Here is an 11,268-nt window from a genome sequence, read left to right as displayed (position 1 = left end):
TGTGCTTTATTTAATGAGTTGGCCAAACTGTTGCCATTGCCATAAGCACAAGAACCTTGGCTAAAGATAATAACACATACCGTTGAATCTATAACAAACTTCATTAAAGATGGATTAGAATGCCAGATTAAATTTTATATATATATATATAAGCTTTTTGAAGTGCTTCTGAAAATTGACTTTATCTTTTTGAAATTAAAATAAAATCAGACCATTTGTCTATATTTGATCCAAACAACTATTATAATCAATTGTCCCTTTGCTGGAACATATAAATGTTGATAATGCTGATAATATACAGTTTTGTTTACAAGGTGATAATTCTATACTGATTATTTATATAATAGGAAATAACACTCAGAATGTGTTGTTGAACATGTATATATTTATGTTATATTGTTATACTTTGTCACATACTGTACCAAACACTTTCTTTTGTGAAGGTTTACTAAATTATTTTCACATTGTGGGATCACATTTGTTGTTGATTATAATGCTTAATACTACTGTATATTTGCAAGTACAGTGGCTGTGAATGCCAGCTAACTCTTTCATCATTCATGGATGTTAACTAACTAGGTGAACATACCATGCGTTTGTAACCAAACTGGAAACTTTTAGGTCCAATCCTACTACTTCTGTTGACAAAAGTCTCAGCTGACATAATAATATATGATCTGCACAAGGGACCTTGCCAATTGTTTCAAGAAAAGATTCTAGACTGCTTGGGATAACCTGAGTCATCTTTTTACTCCTCCTAACACTACAGCAATACACAAAATTGTCAAAAACATTTTTTTATTATTATTATTATTTTTTTATGTTGGGCATGAGCTACAGTGAATGGGATACATTGTTATTCAGTACCGTTATTCTCTAAATGCCTGGGTAAGAAACATTCATGCCATAACTGAGGAGTTTTGAAATAAGACTCACAACCAGCTGTGGCCGAATCAGCAGGAATCAAAACATTAGTGGAAACTGTAGTTTTTACTTCTGTTTGTATGAAATAATTCAATGAATCCAAATATTTTCTGATAACTCTATCATTGTATTTATATTTTGGGGTTAAGTAAACAATTTTTTTGCAATTCATTGTCACTGTGTTGGTTTAGAATTTGTATTCTCCAGCTTTCTTCACAATACTCATGTATGCAGATATATACATGGCATACAACATAGGCTCAAAATAATTAAGTGTTAATTACTGGTTTATGTTAATCCCTTTTATACTTCACAGTTATGTAAAATTTGTGGGATTAGAGTTTCGAGATGTGAAAAAAGTAACATATGTAAAAAGGCTAATCAAATCTAATCAATCGCTCAGCATAAAAATGTTGGACATTTTTTTCTGCCAGAACAGTCAACCTAACGAATTAGGCAATAAGCTTTTTCGATAAAAAAAAACATTACATTTTATCTAAATTATGTATTTATCAAAATGATTAATAAATTATTAAATTATTATCTATAGGCCTTCTGTCAATTGGACATGGACTGACTTACTAAACTACGGTGAGATCATCTTGCATAGATGTAAAATGTAGCTAAGGACATAGCAATTTTGAATAAGTCGCACCTCCCCCAGACATATCTTTGTTTCTTCATGTCTTTTACTGCGTTACTGTCATGATCCTTCTCTGTCTGCCCTTCTGTCGGTTATTTGTCTGTATGAGTTTATGTTATGTATGAGCATATGGCTTAGTCTAGTGTTTATGTTTGCCATGTGCTCTCCCAACTCTGCCCCCTCGTTCCCTCTGGCCTCATCCCTAGTTTAGTCCTCATTATGTTGATTGTCTCTTGTGCCTTGCCTGTATTTATTGTGCTCCCTTCCTCTTGTGTTTGTTGGGTGGTTTTCATTCCCATGTCTGTTCACCAGTGTTACTCATCTGTCTGGTTAGTTATTTTGTTTATCAGTTATCAGTTTATGATCTTGTCTTGTTCTGTTTGTTTTCTTACAATTTTCTCTCTCATGAGAGTTTTGTGTTTCATTTTTGTTTTTCTTTTGTTTAATAAAATCATTTGTTTCACTCATTTCTGTATTTGGGTTCTCCTTCTAGCTAATCCCTTAACATAACAATCTGACCAATAATGGACCCAGCAGGAATTAGTATTTTATTTTTATTTTTTTCTGATTCTCCAGTTCACCAAAGAGCTGCCAAGACTGAAAAGCTGTTTGGTCTCCGTCAGTGGAACCAGCCGGTGAGGGAGTATTAGCTGGAGTTTCTAGTATTGGCCTCGGGTTTGAGCTTCAACCAGGAATGCCTCATTGATCTCTTTGTGGCAGGCCTGGTTGAGCCCATTAAGTCATGTATGCCTGTTGGGGGTGAAGAGGGGAGTCTTACTGAGACCATAAAATTGGCTTTAAAGTGGGATTATTTTATTTTAAGGCTCTCTCTCTTCATCCCAGCCCGAGGACAGTGATGCCCCCTCGCCGACAGTGGGTGCTGCAGCACCTCTTCCCAGCACTCATAGGAGAAGGAAGAGATGGAGCTCCACACCTGAGTCCGTGGCTGCCCACCAGAAGGCGGCGGCTGTTCCCAATACCAACTGCCAGAAGGTGGTGGCCGTTCCCGCTACAGTGCTTCCGACTGTCCAGAGGAGGAGGAGGAGAAGGAAGCCGAGTAAGGCGCCTGATCCTCAGTTGCTGCCAGCACTCATGGCCACAAAGGCCATTCCCCTGCTGCTCTCAGTGTTCTCGGTCACGGAGGCCATTTCTCAGTCGCTGCCAGTGCTCCCGACCATGGCGGTTGCCACACAGCCTGTCCTGTTCCCTATGGCCATCGATGAGCCTGTCCAGTTCCCTGTGGCCATCGACAAGCCTATCCTGTTCCCTGTAGTTGTTGACAAGCCTGTCCAGTTCTCTGTAGTCATCGAGTCTGTCCAGTTTCCTGAGGCTGTCGACGAGCCTGTCCAGTTCCCAGAGGCTGTCGACAAGCCTGTCCCATTCTCTGGGGCTGTTGACGAACCTGTCAAGTTTCCTGAGGCTGTCGACGAGCCTGTCCTGTTCCCTGTGGCCATCAATGAACCTGTCCTGTTCCCTGTGGCCATCAATGAACCTGTCCTGTTCCCTGTGGCCATCGATGAGCCTGTCCTGTTCCCTGTGTTCATCGATGAGCCTGTCCAGTTCCCTATGGCCGTCGACGAGCCTATCCTGTTCCCTGTGGTTGTTGATGAGTCTATCCAGTTTCCTGAGGCTGTCGACGAGCTTGTCCTGTTCCCTGTGGCTGTCGATGAGCCTGTCCACTTCTCTGTAGTCACTGAGTCTGTCCAGTTCCCTTAGGCTGTCAACAAGCCTGTCCAGTTCCCTGATGCTGTCAACGAACCTGTCCAGTTCCGTGAGGCAGTCGACGAGCCTGTCCAGTTCCCAGTGGCCATCAGTGAGATCGTCCAGTTCCCAGTGGCCGTCGATGAGCCTGTCCAGTTCCCTGAGGCTGTCGACGAGCCTGTCCTGTTCCCTGAGGCTGTCGACAAGCCTGTCCAGTTCCCAGTGGCCGTCGATGAGCCTGTTCAGTCCACTGTGACCATCGACAATCCTGTCCAGTCCCTAGCAGCCATCGACCAGCCCTTTGTAGCAATCCAGTGGCTAGCACCCATCAGACACCAGCTACCAGTCTGTTTCTCAGGCCCTTGGCCAGCAACTAGCTCATGTAGACAGCCAACAACCAGCCCTAGTTAGCTATCAGTCTGTTGTTCAACCCAGTAACCAGCACCCATCCGACATCAGAGACCAGTCTTTTGCTCAGTCCAGTGGCCAGCACCTGTCAGACACCAGCTACCAGTCTTTTGCTCAGTCCAGTGGCCAACACCTGTCAGACACAGCTACCAGTCTTTTGCTCAATCCAGTGGCCAGCACCTGTTAGACACAAACCACCAGTCTGTTGCTCAGCCCAGTAACCAGCACCTGTTAGACACCAGCTACCATTCTGTTGCTCAACCCAGTAAACAGCACCCATCTGACATCAGTGACCAGTCTATTGCTCAGTCCAGTGGCCAGCACTCATCAGACACCAGAAACCAGTCTATTGTTCAGCCCAGTAAGCAGTACCCATCAGTCACCAGTCTATTGCTCAGCCCAGTAACCAGCACCCATCAGACACCAGCTACCAGCCTGTTGCTCAGTCTGTTCAGTCCCCAGTGGGTGCCACTCATTCAGTCCTGTCCCCAGCAGTCATCGACCAGTCTGACCCAGTCATGTCCCCAACAACCACCAACCAGTCTGTTCAGCCCTGTGAGGTCCCTGCACAGTTTGATCACCCCTCTGGGGTCTTCACTTGGTCTGACCCAGTCCTGTCCCCAGTGGTTGTCAACCTGCCTGACTCAGTCCTGTCCCCTACAATTACAACCAGTCTGCTCAGTCCTCTGTGGCCACCACTGACCTTACCAACTGCTCAGCGGCTCGGATATTGCCTTGGCCTCCGGGTCCTTTTTCAACTCTGCCCTGGCCTCCTGGTCCATCTAGGCCTCCAGTTTCTCCTCCAGCTCAGCTATGGCCTTCTGGTCAACCTACAGCCTGACCCAGACCATCCCCCTGGTCTCCCTCACCCGTCCTCCCTGATCTGTCATCTGTCCCTCGGCCTGGCCCATTCCTTTCCCCTGGTCTTCCCCACCCACCCCCTCCTCGATCTGCTTTCTGCCAATCCATCAGTCCTGTCGGGTGTGGACGCCAAGAAGCGTCTGTTGAGTGGGGGTACTGTCATGATCCTTCTCTGTCCGCCCTTCTGTCCTTGTCAGTTGTTTGTCTGTGTGAGTTTTTGTTATGTATGAGCACATGGCTTAGTCTAGTGTTTATATATGCCATGTGCTCTCCCAACTCTGCCCCCTCATTCCTTCTGGCCTCATCCCTAGTTTAGTCCTTGTTATGTTGATTTTCTTAACCTGTTTCCCCTTGTGCCTTGTCTGTATTTATTGTGCTCCCTTCCTCTTGTGTTTGTCAGATCGTTTTTGTTCCCATGTCTGTTCACCAGTGTTCATGTGTTACTCCTCTGTCTGGTTAGTTATTTTGTTTATCAGTTTGTGATTGTGTTTGGTTCTTTTGTTTTCTTACAAGTTTTCTCCCTTGTAGGAATTTTATGTTTCATGTTTGTTTTTCTTTTGTTTAATAAAATCATTTGTTTCACTAATTCCTGCATTTGGGTCCTCCTTCCTGCTAATCCCGTGACAGTTTCTGTGCATGCTTTTGCCATCCGCATGGATGTACGAGTCATGTTCCACCAAATCTAACTTCGTCCAGAGGACAAACTACTTATGCATTTAATCTGGCATGACCTAAGAAGAAGGATCACTACCATGGCACTACAAGCTAGTGCCAACCAACAAAAAGAGGAAACAGTCCATCAATAGCAGCATTGAAAATTAACTCAAAAAATGTGTTCATACTAACTCAACAGCATTTTTCAGTAGCGTGACTTTAGATTTCAAAATAAGGTAGCTTTTCAAGTAACATGCTACTTTTTCTAAAAAGCTATCAATACGCTACAATACTACTTTTAATGTCACATTGCACGCTTGCCTTTGCAGCCGAATGAGCTAAAGTTTAGAACTCCTTCAGTCAAACACACTCTCCTGCAGGGTCCTCTGAAACGTTGGTCAGTCTGACTCATTCTAGGCAATCAGTTCATCATAAACATTTCTCTTTTAGAGGTTTTGTTGGAAAGCCTGAGTGATTCTAGTGAATCAGTTCATTGTGAACATTTCTCCCTCTACAATACATTCTAGAGAATCAGACAGTTTGGAAGATTCATGTTAAAGGAACAGATTAAAAATAATTCACTCATTTGAATTCTTGCATTGTATTTTATTTAAACTTTTAGTGAAACAGTAAGTAAATACTTCTGTTCATTACTATGTTTTCAGCTCATTTATGTAAATTAGTTTGTATTCTACTTTGTGTTATAAATTTAATCATTGGAGAGTTACCTAGACTTTTTAAAAAGATGTTGCACTATTTGGTAGCTTCAATGTAGTTTGCTACCTTTTTGTTAGTAGACTGTAGTTTAACTATTTTAAATTATGAGTATCTTGTAGCTTTGCAAACTACAGCTTCAAAGAAGCTTTCCCAACACTCAGTAGTCCACTAATGATGATACTGGCTTGAAAAAGCCAACATACTCTTATTCTATATACTTGGCTTTGGCTTTTTTCAGAATCCCTAAACCATTTGTTTGTTCATTAAATGCTAAAATTCTTGTTGAGGGAACTAATTTCTTGTTCAGCCAACTCTCAATTCACAGAAGAAGAACTTTTATTTCGTCACATTTCAATTACTTTTAACTGCAGTCTTTGGCTTTGAAGAGAGTGGTATGACTTGCAAACCAAGTCAGTACATAATATTGTTTGACAGACAAAAAATAGAGCTCTACTCTTAACACACAGACCTCAATAATAGCAGAGACTATTTAGAATAGATGGTCACTTCCGTTAAAATGAATGGGAGAAACTGGAATGGCCAACGGTCAATGGGTGTAGGGATGAAGGCGATGAGGCAGAGGACATCCTCACATCACTGCGTCTCATGGCAGAAAAGCTCAATGAGTATAATACTGTCATGGAGAGAATGAATGAACACTTTGTAGTACGAAGAAATGTAATATTTGAACGTGCAAAGTTTAATATGAGACAGCAAGAAGCAGGAGAGTCTGCAGATAATTTAATCACAGCATTACATTGCCTAGCGGAGCATTGCGGGTATGGGGAGTTATACAGTGAAATGATTCAAGACAGGTTAGTGGTTGGACTGAGAGATAAAAGACTGTCAGAGCAACTTCAGATGGATCCTGAACTCACTTTAGAGAAGGCTGTCATACATGTACGCCAAAGTGAGCTGGTAAAAAACAGCAAGAGGAGCTGAGAGCCAATTTCAAAAGTGACATAGCAACAAATATTGACATTGTCCATGCACAGCAAAGACCTTACAAAAAAGGACGAGGCACAACGCAGAGTAAGAAGCCTGCTAGGATGGCAGAGAAACAGACAGACATAAAATAGTATTAATATTGGATATTAAGTCTTTTTAGGCATAATGTATCTACACATGTAGGCTTCTGTACATGTCTCTTGTGGTCCACTCAGTGTTGTCAGCTTGAAACGGTCCTTAATAGCTTGATGAATTAACTGTGTAACTTTTTAATAGTCTGGGGCAAAAAGTGTTATTGCTAAAGCAGACAGCAACTCTAAACAGATAAACAGCACCTATTTATAATTGATTGACTAATTTCAAAGCTTTGACGAGCTGCTTAAATTCATTCTTTTACAGCATTTGTCCATCATTCACAACATTCAACTATGCACAATAAAATATTAGGATATTTTGGGCAGTGACACTTTTTGTTTATAATTTAATTATAGACTATGAAATAAATGTATTATTTGATGATAGAGTTTGTGTATGAAGCTAAACTTCATGTTATGAGATGAATTTAGTTGGTTATAATGTTTTTATTTAAAAATTTTATTTTATTTTATTTTTAATGTAAACCACTGGGTAACTTATGCATTCTCTGATACTTTTGAAGGACAATTCTGTTAAATTTATGGTGGTTAAAGTACAGCTCAATAAAATTTTCTTGGTATTTAAAGATTTCAGACTGATTGCAGACCAACGTGGCTGCCGCTCAAGCATATATATATATACACTATATTGCCAAAAGTATTCGCTCATCTGCCTTTAGACGCATATGAACTTAATGACATCCCATTCTTAATCCATAGGGTTTAATATGACGTCAGCCCACCCTTTGCAGCTATAACAGCTTCAACTCTTCTGGGACGGCTTTCCACAAGGTTTAGGAGTATGTTTATGGGAATTTTTGACCATTCTTCCAGAAGCGTATTTGTGAGGTCAGACACTGATGTTGGACGAGAAGGCCTGGCTCGCAGTCTTCGCTCTAATTCATCCCAAAGGTGCTCTGTCGGGTTGAGGTCAGGACTCTGTGCAGGCCAGTCAAGTTCTTCCACACCAAACTCGCTCATCCATGTCTTTATGGACCTTGCTTTGTGCACTGGTGCGCAGTCATGTTGGAACAGGAAGGGGCCATCCCCAAACTGTTCCCACAAAGTTGGGAGCATGGAATTGTCCAAAATCTCTTGGTATGCTGAAGCATTCAGAGTTCCTTTCACTGGAACTAAGGTGCCAAGCCCAGCTCCTGAAAAACAACCCCACACCATAATCCCCCTCCACCAAACTTCACAGTTGGCACAATGCAGTCAGACAAGTACCGTTCTCCTGGCAACTGCCAAACCCAGACTCGTCCATCAGATTGCCAGATGGAGAAGCGTGATTCGTCACTCCAGAGAACGCGTCTCCACTGCTCTAGAGTCCAGTGGCGGCGTGCTTTACACCACTACATAAGACGCTTTGCATTGCACTTGGTGATGTATGGCTTGGATGCAGCTGCTCGGCCATGGAAACCCATTCCATGAAGCTCTCTACGCACTGTTCTTGAGCTAATCTGAAGGCCACATGAACTTTGGAGGTCTGTAGCGATTGACTCTGCAGAAAGTTGGCGACCTCTGCGCACTATGCGCCTCAGCATCCGCTGACCCCGCTTTGTCATTTTACGTGGCCTACTACTTCGTGGCTGAGTTGCTGTCATTCCCAATCGCTTCCACTTTGTTATAATACCACTGACAGTTGACTGTGGAATATTTAGTAGTGAGGAAATTTCACAACTGGACTTGTTGCACAGGTGGCATCCTATCACAGTACCACGCTGGAATTCACTGAGCTCCTGAGAGCGGCCCATTCTTTCACAAATGTTTGTAGAAGCAGTCTGCATGCCTAGGTGCTTCATTTTATACACCTGTGGCCATGGAAGTGATTGGAACACCTGAATTCAATTATTTGGATGGGTGAGCGAATACTTTTGGCAATATAGTGTATATATATGCTTATATATATATATATGTATATATATATATATATATATATATATATATATATATATATATGTATATATATGTATATATATATATGTATATATATATATATATATATATATATATATATATATATATATATAATTATTATTATTATTATTATTATTATTATTTATTTTTTTTAATCTTCTGTGGCAGCAGCTGCGAGATGCACACGGACGCATCAGGGATTTAGGTACACGAACAGCATGCAGAACTGCCCTGCATTGTGCGGTTTCCCGCAAATTAACTAGAAAATCATGCAGTTTTCACTTTCTTTAGTCTATGTTTGAGTGGAGGGGAAAAGCAACAAATAATTGTAATGTCAACAGAAAACAATAAGAATCGTGTTGCATATTATTCTGAAACCATTTTGAAGTCTGTTCAGCAGGATACTAATCATAAAAGATATACTGTATTTGAAAGGCAACAGAGGTGTTTTTGTTACATTTATATTGACACACTGTTTTTCTTAATTGTGAAGTTTAAAATAAGCTTAAAATATTGATGTTGAGTTTTAGGCTTTTAATAATATTTTCTCAGTTAATGGCCAACGATCTTATAATAAAGAGTTACTTAATGCCATTTCAAAACTGAATTTTGAATGAAAGACCTTTATGTCTGTGATCACTTGATTACAGCATAGCAACATTATAGCAACATTTTGTAGACATAATTTCACATATTGAGGTAAGTGACAGACACATTAGTGTCAAAAAATTATCATGTGGTGATGAGACATGAGAAACCCAAACAACACGTCAACCATGGGAGGTCCTTTGGTCTTAAGAAAGAGATTATAAATTGTGATTTCAGTGTGTCCTTGTCAGATACCTTAAGAGTGAAGGAAAGATTCATATATTCCATATCTATGGCATATGCATCTTTGGCAGGTCTTTTGTGTCTAGTCTGTATTTATATTTAAAGTAATGATCTAAAATGTATACATTTTAACTTTCTAATTTTTAATGACATTATTATAAATAATATTTGCCATTTAAAGTCTAATCTTTTGTGCAAATTTTATGTCACTTTTCTAATCAGCTTTGTTTTCACATTGTTGCATTATAGTGAGTTTATGTGAGTTTGTATCAGGTAATTGTGAAGACTTCCTTGAACCATGGCTTACGCCAATGTCACTGTCACTGTCTTTACTCAGTTCTACCTGGTGGGATTTCCAGGACTCCATTCACAGTATTATGGAGCTGTAGGGACGTTTTTGTTCTTTGTCTACTTGACACTAGCGGGAGGAAATATCTTTATTATGTCATTTATTGCTTATGAGAGAAGCATTCAGAAGCCCACTTATTTAATCTTCTGTAATCTTGCTGTGTCTGATTTTACTTTTGGAACTGTCACACTGCCTACAATAATTACAAAATACCTATTCAACATCAGCACTATATCTTTTTATGGTTGCTTTGTGCAGATGTTTTTTGTTCATTATTTAGGGAGTGTTAATTCTTTCATTATGATGTTAATGTCCATTGATCGCCTTATTGCAGTGCTTAACCCTCTTAGATATTGTGCACTTATTACAAATAAGACTATATTCATTGCATGTGCAGTTATTTGGATGATGCTAATGGCTTTGTTGGCATTCCTTGTATACCAATCTGTTGAGGAGCCCTTCTGTGCTTCTAATGTAGTAAACCATAACTATTGTGACCGTAACACAATAATGAAACTATCTTGTCAAGATATAAAGCAGAAAATCAATTTTTCATTTTCATGTGCCATGTTTGTTCTCTTGGGCCCTTTGGTTGTCATTATATTTTCCTATATTGCCATCATTACTTCTGTTTTCAAAATCTCTGAAATAAAGGCCAGATATAAAACATTCTCAACTTGCACTCCCCAGCTTCTTATCATTTGCCTGTACTATGTGCCCAGATGTGTTGTCTATGTGTATGATTTCAGAGTTGCATTCAATCCAAGCATTCGGATTATGTTGGTTATGTGGTATAGTCTGCTCCCTCCTGTTGTCAATCCATTGATATACTGCTTCAGAACCAAAGAAATCAAAAATGCTTTAAGGAGGAAAAGCCAACAAAGGAAAGTTGGCATGCAGATGAAAATGCTGTGGAGCAGAACATAAAATATTTAAATAGCTTTAATGTGCATTTTACAATGTACACTGTTTATGTACTATCCTTGTAATTCTGGCTGTATATCTTCTAATCAGAATAAATTAGACATTTCAGACATTGTTTTATTTATTCTGTGTATTTTCATAGTATATTTTTAACGATTTAGTGATCTTGTGAACTTTTCTAAATTATTATCTCTAAAGAATGCAAGAGCAATAAAGAGGTCAGTCTTTCTTTAAAAGCATGCATAATATAACAGAAG

At 40.1% G+C, this 11,268-nt stretch overlaps 1 protein-coding gene across 1 annotated transcript; it reads left to right on the top strand.

The window, feature by feature from the left end:
- The first annotated feature begins 10,036 nt into the window (after positions 1 to 10,036).
- Positions 10,037 to 11,014, top strand: LOC127429649 (olfactory receptor 1500-like). The gene has a single exon (XM_051678766.1). It carries the CDS (start codon positions 10,037 to 10,039, stop codon positions 11,012 to 11,014), a length of 978 nt encoding a protein of 325 aa, XP_051534726.1.
- The last annotated feature ends 254 nt before the right edge of the window (positions 11,015 to 11,268 follow it).

This window comes from Myxocyprinus asiaticus, chromosome 39 (genome assembly GCF_019703515.2).
Source record: "Myxocyprinus asiaticus isolate MX2 ecotype Aquarium Trade chromosome 39, UBuf_Myxa_2, whole genome shotgun sequence".
In the NCBI taxonomy this organism is placed as follows: Eukaryota; Metazoa; Chordata; class Actinopteri; order Cypriniformes; family Catostomidae; genus Myxocyprinus; species Myxocyprinus asiaticus.
This window is presented reverse-complemented; position numbering and strand designations above follow the sequence as displayed.